General features: G+C 31.7%; 1 protein-coding gene across 3 annotated transcripts in view; it reads left to right on the top strand.

The window, feature by feature from the left end:
• The window catches only part of LOC110029699 (CTP synthase), an 18,509-nt gene extending 8,731 nt beyond the window's left edge, over positions 1-9,778 (top strand). For 2 of the 3 annotated variants that reach the window (XM_020732113.1, XM_020732112.1), the window contains 14 exons: positions 54-104; positions 178-240; positions 391-434; positions 798-867; positions 950-1,012; positions 1,757-1,846; positions 1,962-2,000; positions 6,742-6,891; positions 7,323-7,400; positions 7,491-7,576; positions 7,911-7,959; positions 9,125-9,205; positions 9,300-9,393; positions 9,713-9,778. In XM_020732113.1, coding sequence (XP_020587772.1) covers positions 54-104; positions 178-240; positions 391-434; positions 798-867; positions 950-1,012; positions 1,757-1,846; positions 1,962-2,000; positions 6,742-6,891; positions 7,323-7,400; positions 7,491-7,576; positions 7,911-7,959; positions 9,125-9,205; positions 9,300-9,393; positions 9,713-9,765 — 1,011 coding nt within the window. In that variant the 3' untranslated portion in view covers positions 9,766-9,778. Of the gene's footprint in view, positions 1-53; positions 105-177; positions 241-390; positions 435-797; positions 868-949; positions 1,013-1,756; positions 1,847-1,961; positions 2,001-6,741; positions 6,892-7,322; positions 7,401-7,490; positions 7,577-7,910; positions 7,960-9,124; positions 9,206-9,299; positions 9,394-9,712 lie in introns of those variants that run through there. The other variant, XM_020732114.1, reaches the window with a different exon arrangement.
• Positions 9,779-11,692: the final 1,914 nt, after the last annotated feature.

Here is an 11,692-nt window from a genome sequence, read left to right as displayed (position 1 = left end):
GGCGGCATATATATATATATATATATATATGTTATTATTTTCTGGAATTTCAGCCTTTAATTGAAGGTACCAAGGAAAAACTATCACAATTTTGTCATGTACCGGTGAGTCATGTTAATTATGATTTTTATGAATCTAAATCTAAATTGTTACTAAACGTTTTCTATTATCTTCTAGGTTTCAAATATTCTCAATATTCATGATGTTCCTAATATCTGGCATATCCCCCTATTACTTTGGGTGAGTAAGTTTCCAATGTACGTATTTGATTCTGTGCTTCAATTATCAGGTCCATTCACTAAATCTTGTCTTACATGATGTTTGAAATTTAGTAAACCAACAACTAATTTGTTTTTATGATGATATCCTAACTTCTCATCCTCCATCTAGAACCAAAATGCTCACGAGGCCATAATGAAGCAACTAAATCTCAGGTAGGTACCCTGCTGAAAATTAAGGGCTTTTTTGGGACCAATTTTTTTTTCCTTAGTTTTTTAAAAGTATGCTTTTTTAGTGTATTTTTTATATCTTTTTTTCGTTTCTAAAAATAAATTAACATCTTTTTTGAAAACACTCAAAACAACTTTTAGAGTTGTTTTGAGTATTTTTAAAAACAATCATATCTTTATTAAATATGCCAAATATGTTTTGTTTCAAATCAAAATATAAACAAAATAAAATAAAAATAAAAGCAAAATACAAAAAACAAAAGTAACCTCAAACGGCCTTTAAGCTTTTCCTTATTGGTTCATCTTCTATCATATAGTATCTATCTGATTATGCTGCTTTTGGTGCAGCATCTGTAATGCTCCTAATTTTCAGAGCTGGAGAAAGATGGCAGAGTCATACGATAACCTGACTAGTTCTGTCAGTTTTATCAAATTTTCATGTATATTTATTGTACATCTAGTCATGGTTTTCCTCATATAAAACTACCCCTTTTTTGCAGGTTAAAATTGCTATGGTGGGGAAATACGTTGGACTATCTGATTCTTATCTATCTGTGATCAAGGTTTGTGGATAGCCTTGTATTTGCAACATATTGTCCTCTCCAGTTATTGTTACTTTTTGAGAACCTAGTTCTGCAACAATTCAAAATTTTTAGTTAATCACTTAGAAAAAGTCAGTTCCTTACTTGAGCCTCCTTGATGTGATAAAATTGAGAGTTGCTGTATTGAGGTCGATTAATTTATTTAAATTTGGTCCATACGCTTCCTATTGGCATAAGTTCTCAAAGTTAATTATCTCTTAACGCTTATGAGAGAGCACTTTAGATCAATAAGGTTACTCAGGCTCAAATTTACACTTAGTTTTTATCTTTATGGATAAATTTTAATTTATGAGGAACGTTTAGGGGATAAAGGTAGATCTCATTAAGGTTTCATTTAAACCTGACCGTATTTTATGTTGAATCAATTTAATAATTGGTCAATATTTGCATTCATTGGAAATATATAAATCTTAATTTAATTAGGTGGGCCTGTTATAAAAAAGGATGCTGTCTATAGTTGCGGAGTTTTGTGCCCTCAGAAATGCATGAGCACGGGTAGGTCTCTTCTCTAGCAGTGTTTTATGCCTATTTCTTGCTTGAACTCGCCAAGTGAAGGAACGGGGCATATCCTAATGCATGAAATTCTCACTATTGGAAGGTCTTGAAAGGGTTTATATAGACAGCCTTTAACTTCACATTATAGGAAGTCTATTTCATTGAATTACTTTTTAAATTTTTCTCTTTTGATATTTGTTGTTTTTATAGGCCCTTTTACATGCCTGTGTTGCTTGCTCTTTGAAGCCGTCAGTTGAATGGGTTGCTGCTTCAGATCTTGAAGATGAAAGTGCAAGATCGGTATGGTTTTTCAAAAACATCTCAAATTCTTGTTTAATTAATGGCATATATGGTATCTAACCTATTGGCCTGTGAAATTAATTCTAAGCCTTTTATACTTTTATTGTTAATACAGACTCCACAAGCACACGCTGCTGCATGGAAAACCATTGAAGTAAGATTTTTGTACTTTGATTTTAACCTTTAAAATATACATACATGTGTGTGTGTGTGTGTGTGTGTGTGTGTGTGTGTGTGTGTGTGTGTGTGTGTGTGTGTGTGTGTGTGTGTGTGTGTGTGTGTGTGTGTGTGTGTGTGTGTGTGTGTGTAAGCCTTTTATACTTTTATTGTTAATACAGACTCCACAAGCACACGCTGCTGCATGGAAAACCATTAAAGTAAGATTTTTGTACTTTGATTTTAACCTTTAAAATATACATACATGTGTGTGTGTGTGTGTGTGTGTGTGTGTGTGTGTGTGTGTGTGTGTGTGTGTGTGTGTGTGTGTGTGTGTGTGTGTGTGTGTGTGTGTGTGTGTGTGTGTGTGTGTGTGTGTCTTTTATACTTTTATTGTTAATACAGACTCCACAAGCACACGCTGCTGCATGGAAAACCATTAAAGTAAGATTTTTGTACTTTGATTTTAACCTTTAAAATATACATACTATATATATATATATATTCTATCGAAAAACAAGAAGAATTCCACAATTGTTTTTTAATTCCATTAAAAAGCGGTACAATATTCATCTGAGATGCAATTTCCAGACCAAGACATCCATAATCAGAAGAATAAAACTCCCGGACAGACAAAAGAAACAAAAATAGTCTGATATTTTTCTCCTTGGACAAACATAATTATCAAAATATGATAATTCATGATCGATTTACTTGTAAGCTGCTGTGAGATCTTCGGTAAAGAAGCTTTTGACATTTAAACTGCAGAGGATGTTGAAAACTACATGGAAGAATTTATTGATTTATTGGCATCAAGTCATCACTTAGAAGGCTCCTACAATTAATTCCAACAAATCTAGAATTTATTACAGCTGGATGATGCTTGTAAGGTTACCTGAAATGGTTTCCTGATTTCCACTTGGGATTGACAGTTGGGGCTTTGCTTGTAAGGTTACGAGAAATGGCTCTAAGATTTTCAGGCTATCAATTAGGAATCTATGTTGATCATTTGTAGCTTGGAAGTAAGGTTATCAATTTGTAATTGATTAAGAGATTTAGTATGGATATCAATAGTTTGATGTTTTATTGGTATGCAGTTCATTTGAATAATTTCTTCTTCAATTTATGTTTTATAAAATGCCTATAAATCTCAACATACACAACTTTATCATGACGAATAATATTCTTAGCAATACTAATAGTAACTTGATTATCACACCTCATAATCAATAGTTATGTAATGCAAACTTCTTCACAATTTTTATTTGTCTTGGCCCCCTAAAATCTGCTCCACTACTATTCTGAGCAATAAATGTGCAGTTATCATATATGAATTTATGATGAGTTTAAATTTTGCCTAGTTAGCATTAGTGAAGATTTTGGTACTTACGTTAGTTTTTTTCTTATTCATGGCTCTTTTTAAGTTATATTTGTATTTCATATACAATATCGAAGTACTTCTTTGTAGGACTATTCATAAACTAACAAATAAGATTAACTGGAAAGCAAATATTAAGTTTAGTATGACATGGCCAGATAATTTTTCCTACTAAATTCTGTTTCCTTATTCTATCAATTCGGGTTGAATATGATTTAGTCCTAATTTTGTTTAATAGATCTATTTATGTGTTTGTAGGTTTATATCAAAGCATAATAGTTTCTTTTGGTAAGTCCAGCGTGTATTCTGTTATAAGATAGGTACCCCCTTGTTTAATCTTTCTATTTTTATGCGCAGAAAATAATTTAATGTGTCAAGCTTTATTATTTCAAATTTTTTAGCTAGGGCATTGGTAGCCTTGCTGATATCTTTTTCATGATTATCTATATGGCTGATATTATTAGTATATCCAATTAGGATAGAAATTTTAACTTCAATAAATTTATAATAAATAAAGCGTGGTTTGATTGTTCTTTATGCCATTCATGCTTTTTAATCAGTATGTTGAACCTATTGAACCAAGCTCTTGGTGATTGTTGTAAACCTTATGAAGTTTTCTTGACTTTGCAAACTTGGTTCATGTTGCTTTACTCTAAAATTTAGACGATATTGCCATATAGATTTTATCTTTTAATTCCCCATTTAGAAAAATATTTTTTCCTTAACATCTAGTTGATGGAGCGACCAATTTAAACCTTTAGAAAGAGAAAAAATTATACTGATGGTATATAGCTTAGCAATTTGGTCAAAGTTTTCTCCATAATTGATTCCATATTTTTGAATAAAAGCTTTTGCAACTAATCTTGCTTTGTGTCTGTCGACACTTTCATCAGCCTTGCATCACATTGAAGATTCCACTTACTATTTCTTTCAAGGGCCTGAATTTCTTCATGAACGATATTTCCATTGGGTGATTTTGAGGCGTTTTGAATATTGGAATTTTTATGTTGAAAGATTTGTAGTAAATGCATAAAGCTTTGGTGATTGTTTTTAAGACGAATTTTAATGATTGATGGGTATTTGAAGCAACTTCATAGGCTTTTGCTAAGAGTAGCAATGGGACTGCCTTAGATCATTCTCAGAATCGGTATCGCCTGTCTCCATAAAATGATGTTAGGACTCATGTCAAACATATGTTTAGTTTAAGAGAAATGCTTTTGTTCTATTTTGTTGGTTCAGTCATCCGGAAATACATTCCTTTGTAACTTGCTTGTGTGTGATCTTCAAAGTTTTTGGGGTATTTGAAAAAGTGGGACTAATATTATCATTAACTTCTATTCATATAGAGAGACGATTTTCTCTTCTTGGATGTGATTTTTTTGGGAAGAAGACTTAATTTTCGAAGAAGATTGCATACATGATGATGTATTATCTTTTAGTTAGAATGCCAATTACTTACAATGATGACCCATCAAATAATTTTTATAGTATGGTTTTTTAAACGCATTAAGAGTTTGAAATATGGAGGCATTTCCCATCAATGTTGCAATGTGATCCCAGGCCCTAGAGTCCATGAATCTAAATTGTGTATTTTTTATTTTGGACACTAAAGGCACTCAAGTCCATACTTTTTTGAGTAATTGCGTAGATGTATATTTTGGAGTCGAATGTTTTGGCTTGAGTAGGATAATCAACAAAACTTAGAGAAGGTTTCTTGGATACCCGTGTTGTCATTGGATCTTGATTAATGGAAGGGGGTGGCATTAGAGTAGCTTCTTATCAGGCTTGTTTCATGTCTAACTATCTTCATGGTTTAAACAAAAAACTTTTAAGGACTTGGGGGCCAGAATTAGAAACCTGAGAGGAAGTGGAAGATAGAGATGGATGGAGGATGTAGGATGTAGGATGTATTGCTTTTACTACATTATTTTTCCTCATTCCAACAGTTTGAAGGTGTACAATATTTATATGAATACAAGGTCTAAACTCTAAAGCAACGTGCATAGAATAGAAAGGATAAAAAAATAATTAGATGAGAAACAAAAAGAAAGAATTAAATGCAAAAAGAAAAGATATTATTGTCTTTTACATACAAAATTGTGATTATTAAAACATGGTAAATCATGATCTCTTGGTTGCAATACTAAACTCCTTAAATAAATGAAGTTGAACTCTTAAACATCGAGGCGCTTGTTGATGTAACTATTGAAATTTTATCAAGGACTCTAAAATTAACGTGCTCGTAGGGGCCAGTATTTGGATGGGTGATCTATGGCGAATGTAAACCAATGGGATAAACCTGTGGTGCCATTAGGCCAAAGCGGACAATATCTCAATGGCTAAGAGTTCAACTTCATTTTACTTAAAGAGATGCACAATTGACAAAAGTGGTATCAGAGCTATGATAGGACCTTTTGTAATGAAACTTGTATCATTTTTGGGTTGGAGAGGATGCTGATTGCTTCAAGGAAGACTTTTTTAATACTTGCAAGGTACTTGATTTTTGCCTGTGATTCACTGTTGGCCACTGCATGTGAGTTTACTTGAAATGGCTGAAAGATTTATACATTATCCCGCCTCAAAGTTGTATAATAGGATTTACCATGGTTACTATATGTTTGAATGCAGGATCTTTTCCGCAATTTTCAAAGTTAATACTAACTAGACTAGCTTACCCCCGTACCTTTAACACATGTGGTATATTATCCTAGAATTTCCTGGGACTTTCTTGTATGCTTCTTTACTAAAAATTGGTTTTTTTTTTCTATTTTCTATTTTTTCAAGAGTTTACCTTAAATTTTCTTCATTTTGATTTGGGGGGTTGTATTGATTTCAATTATTTAGTCATAGATTATGGCCTGAATTATTGTTATTTTTAGTCGTGAACTTCGCTATTTGTTTTCATGGAGCTATGAACATGTATAAAGTGCCTTTTTTGTGTGATTTTTAAAACTCAAGTGTTATTAGATGCTATTTGAAGTGCTATGTTACCTCCGTTTTAACAGTGAATTTTTACCTATTTATCTACATCTTCCTTGCACCGGAATGTTGGACTCTCAATGCTTTTTTTTTCTTGCGATACACACAGATTCCTACTTTTTATTTATTTATTTATTTTTGTTTTATATATTTCCTCCATCTAATTAGTTGGTCATATCCTAGTTATAGAGATTTATTAAGCCAATCCCTACATGTCGATAACTATGTTTTGGGTTGAGGCCAGCATGATTAATCTGATGAATTTTCTGCAAATTCCTTGTGTACTAGCATTTACAGTGATTTTAAGTTTTTTTAATTTTTTAATCTTTTTGGAAATTAAATATCTAACTTGTGGGCATAGCTAACATTCACTGATGTTCAGGGTTGTTCATGCATTTTGGTTCCTGGTGGATTTGGCGACCGTGGAGTTCCTGGAATGATATTGGCTGCTAAATATGCTAGGGAGAACAAAGTTCCATATCTTGGGATTTGTTTAGGGATGCAGATTTCGGTTATTGAATTTTCTAGACATGTATGTATACTGGTCTGTTACTACTTGGGCATTTATAGACATAGCAGTATATACCACTCAATTCCTATGTAAATACGTATCAAAACATACCAGTATATACCACTCAATTCCTATGTAAATACGTATCAAACACCTAAACATTACTTTTTACATTCATGCCATCCAGTTTTTCATATTACATTATAAATACCACTATTTTGACTTTTAACAAGCAAATAGCCGATACAATACAGCTTTTCATGCATTGGTAAGGTGCCATATGTGTAAATATTGAAGTTTAGGTGTTAGATATGTAAACACATAGGAATTAAGTGGTATATATGTAAATCTTCCTAATTATTTTCACTTTGTTTTTATTATATTTGCATAGCCCATCTCTCTTCTCCTTCCTCTCTATGTTCACTCTTTAACATTTGTTTGAAGTTTTGTAGGTTTTGGGGTTGGAGAGAGCAAATAGTGAGGAATTTGATCCTGAGACTCCACACCCTGTTGTAATTTTCATGCCTGAGGTATTTAATTAAATATTAATAACTAATTTATAAAGAGTGAGAAATTAGAGAAAGAGAGAAATTAGTATAAACTATGATGTTTGAAAACAGGGTTCAAGAACTCACATGGGAAGCACAATGAGACTGGGTTCACGGAGAACATTCTTTCAAGATTTGAATTGTACCTCTTCAAAGCTGTATGTTTTGGATGGATTTATCTTTCGGGCATTTACATGCATACCATTCAGTTCCTTTTTATTTACATATCTAACACCTAAACTCTGTTTTTTGCCATTTATACCACCCAAATCTTTCATATCACATCAATAATATCACCATTTTTACTTTTAAAAAGAAATACACTTTCATGCATCGGTAAGGTGGTATGTATGTATAAATTGAAGTTTAAATGTTAGATATATAAATACATAGGATTTAAGTGGTGTGTGTTTAAATCTTTCCTTTTTCTTTTCTTCCTTTTTTTAATAATTTGTATGAAGTATGACTAAACTTTTTTCTGATAATTTTTAGATATGGAAACTCTTCATTTGTAGATGAGCGCCATCGACACAGATATGAGGTTGGCCTTTCTATAGTTCGCTTGTCTATTTCATTTTGTTAAGCTATTACAATATAGAAAGAAAGACATGGGTGCCATCTCTTCATTTGTATCGTGTGTGCACAGATTTGGGGTAGCTTTCTATAATAGTAGTTATATAATTATTGTGAGAAAAGCCGATATTTAAAAGCTTATATGGAAATATCACACAATTCTTATGCATTTACATACCTAACTCCTGAAATTTCATATTTACTTGCATGGCCTTTCAACATCTTTAACATCACATAAAAAATATTACTATCACTAACTTTTGTAAAGTAAAATACACATTTTCATGCATATATTTATAACATAAATGTGCGATAAATATGTATATCGAACATTAGGTGTTAGATCTGTAAATACATTGAAATTGTGTGGTATCTATGTAAATCCCCTCTTGAATTTTACCTTGAAAAAATTAGACTTTAGTTTTCTTATAGCTACAACCCTCTTATACAACACTCTTATAATTTAAAATCTCCTTACCACAATTTTTTAAAACAAAACAAATGAAGTCGTTGGAAGACAAGGGCATCTTTTTTTGTTTATTTTGTTTCTTGCTGAGTGCATGTAACTATTCCTCTTGAGGAGAACCACTTATTGCATTTGATAGAAATGTATTCATTCCCTGATCTTCTATCTGCCATTAATATTTTGTGGACTAACCACATTAAAAATTTAGGGTCCGATACCTCGACTTAATTTCAGTTAGAATGAATTTAATAAACGTTTGGTTTATAATTGGAGATGAGAGATATATAAATTTTAAATTTATTTATGGACAATTCTTATCTAAGACATGAGCATTCATATTTACATACATACCACCAAAATCTTGAAAATCACATCAATAATACCATTATCACTATCTTTTTAAAAATGAAATACACTTTTTCTTGAAATATATTTTTTCATGTGTAAGTTTATGATACGGTGTTATTGAGTGTTATGTTAAATTTTGGGTGTTAGATATATAAATGCTTAAGTATTGTGTGTACATACCAACGTGTTAGATATGCATGTAAATTTTCCTTTTTTATATATCGTACTCATATTATGAGAAAAACGATATATCTATCAGGGGCCAAATTTTCTTCCTAACCACAATGCACTAGTAAAACAAATGTTGACACTGTTTTAGGTCAATCCCGATTTTGTGGAAACACTGGAAAGTGCCGGTTTAAAATTTGTGGGAAGTGATGAAACCGGAAAGAGAATGGAGGTAACTGTGCATCTAATAATTCAATTCAGATTACAGTAATTTTGTTCCGTCGAAAAAATCACATTTTCTCAAATTTTTTCCTTGATTAAAGCAGGTTCTGGAGCTACCAAATCATCCCTACTACATTGGTGTTCAGTTCCATCCTGAATTCAAATCAAGACCTGGGAAGCCTTCTGCCTTATTTTTAGGTAATATATGCTGTTATTTCCTTATTGACATACATACCTCACAATTCTCATGTATTTGCATATTTAATTCCAAAACTTTAATTTTCATATTTATAGCACTCAAATCTTTCATAGCACATCAAAGATATCACTATTACTGACTTCAAATAAGTGAAATATATCTTTTCAAGCATAGGTAGTGGTATAAATGTAAAAAAATTAATGTTTAGGCGTTAGATATGCCAATACATAAGAATGTGGTATGCATGTAAATCTTCCTTTTATTTATAGTGGATTAACTTTTAGTTTGAATCATTAATTGTTTTTTCGTGCCTTTCAGGGCTTGTATTGGCTGCTACAGGAAAATTGCAAGCTCTTCTGAACAAAGCGTAGTGATAATATTCTTTAAAACTGTTGCTGAGTTTAGTTTGCTTATTTCAGGTATAGGAATGTAAATTCAGAGCATGTTTTTCAGCATATATATATAATATTATATATAATATTATGATTTTATTTGAGGTTGTTTGATGTGGGATTTTTGAGCGTAAAGTTAATTTTAATTTTTAATTAGATTCAAACAAATTATGAATATAGAATTTTTTTTTAAATTATGCTTTATATCTTCTTTCAACAAAAAATTTCTTAAATTTGTTTTACTCAATTTTTTTTTTTCACTGTAAGCTGCAGGGAAGGCTAACCGCCCCCAAAACAGGCACCAGAAAACGGCTTTTTTGTGAAAGCAACGGTGGGAACATCGGTATTCTTTGATGCTTAGAACCTCTTTTTATTGTTGTATACTCATCTTCTCTATAGTAAAGAATCCCAGAATGTTTATATAATATTTTCTGCTTCATTCCAGTAGCAGGCATGCTTTTTTAATTTTAAATAAATTATAGCCTGCATGGCAATCAAATAACTTTTGCAATTAGGGGTTTTATTAGTACAAATTTTCTTCTATTTCATAATTAGCTTGAATTTGGCTTTTATATAAAGAAGTTTTTTTTTAATATTTTTCTTGGGCTTATTGTATCAACTTTAATAATTATGCATTTTTCATAGAATTGTGAACTCAAAGTCGGGATCGTATAGAATGTGTGATGGGGCTGTCAAAAAAACCCGCTAACTTCTGTTTGGCTCGCTAAAGAGTATATGTTCGGTTAGACAAGCGAGTCGAACACTAACAATTTTTTTTAGCTCTATTTATAAATGATCCAAATACTAAACTTTTACTTAGTTACACATTTTTATAGAATTGCGAACTCAAAGTCAGGATCATATAGAATGCAGGATAGGGCTGTGAAAAAAACTCGTCGTCCGTGAACAACTTGTGTTTGACTCGCTAAATAGTTCATGTTCGATTCATTTCTTTGACAAGCAAGTGGGACACTAACAATTTTTGTGTTTGATTTATAAATTATCCAAATATGAACAAATTTATTGCTTAATCGTGTTTTGCTTGTTTTGATTTGAATTAATTAAATAAATGATATTTATTATTAATTATTTAAATTTTAGTATATTTGCATAAGTTATTAATTATTTTTTTTTATTTTTTTTTTATTTTTTTTCGTTGGGTTTGAGTTTGGTTTTGGGGTTGGGGTTGGGGTTGGGGCTGGGGCTGCAGCTGCAGCTGCGGGCCACATTTAGGTCAACATTTAGGAAAAGTTGATCTGTGGCGTTTGTAGGAACCATTGGATGACATGCCATTGTCGGGAATCCACCTCATGTTCTCTTAAATCTAATTTTTTCTCGTTTTTCCTTATGTTGTTTTGCTGTAATGCTTTCTACTTTACTTTCTATGGCTCGAGTCCGGGGAGTTTTATAAATATTCTGCTCTTGGTGTCTTACTTCTTAGTCGCTGGTCTACTTTCTTCTCTTCTCGAATCTTAATTACATTATTTCTTTCACTCTGTCTAATATATGTGTGATTGTGTTACACAGGCTTAAGCTAAGTTCAATTTTATTTTTTTATTAGCCTAAGAGCAATTTAGCCTTTTATTACTTATTATTGTTACAGTATAAATATGACTAATATGTTTAGGGTTAGTGAGATGCATGAGTTGTGTGCTCGTGAGTTTTAGGGTTAGAATTTTGGAGAGACTTCCTGCCTCTCAAATGGTAGGAAATATTTCAAGATGTATTCATATTTAGTTTTTTAGTGTTCAAGAAATAAAATTTTTATTAGCCCTAATGTTGGTGTGGAAATATTTCAAGAACGACAGAATCGGCTTGAGATTCAATCATGACTTGACCTAGCTTGATGCCAATGACGTGATCAACGTGTACAAACGTGACTGAACCTCTTGATACATTGTGTGAT

This window comes from Phalaenopsis equestris, unplaced genomic scaffold, assembly GCF_001263595.1.
Source record: "Phalaenopsis equestris unplaced genomic scaffold, ASM126359v1 Scaffold000600, whole genome shotgun sequence".
NCBI classification, from domain to species: domain Eukaryota; kingdom Viridiplantae; phylum Streptophyta; class Magnoliopsida; order Asparagales; family Orchidaceae; genus Phalaenopsis; species Phalaenopsis equestris.
Note: the sequence above shows the minus strand (reverse complement) of the source record. Positions and strands in the feature narration are given on the sequence as shown.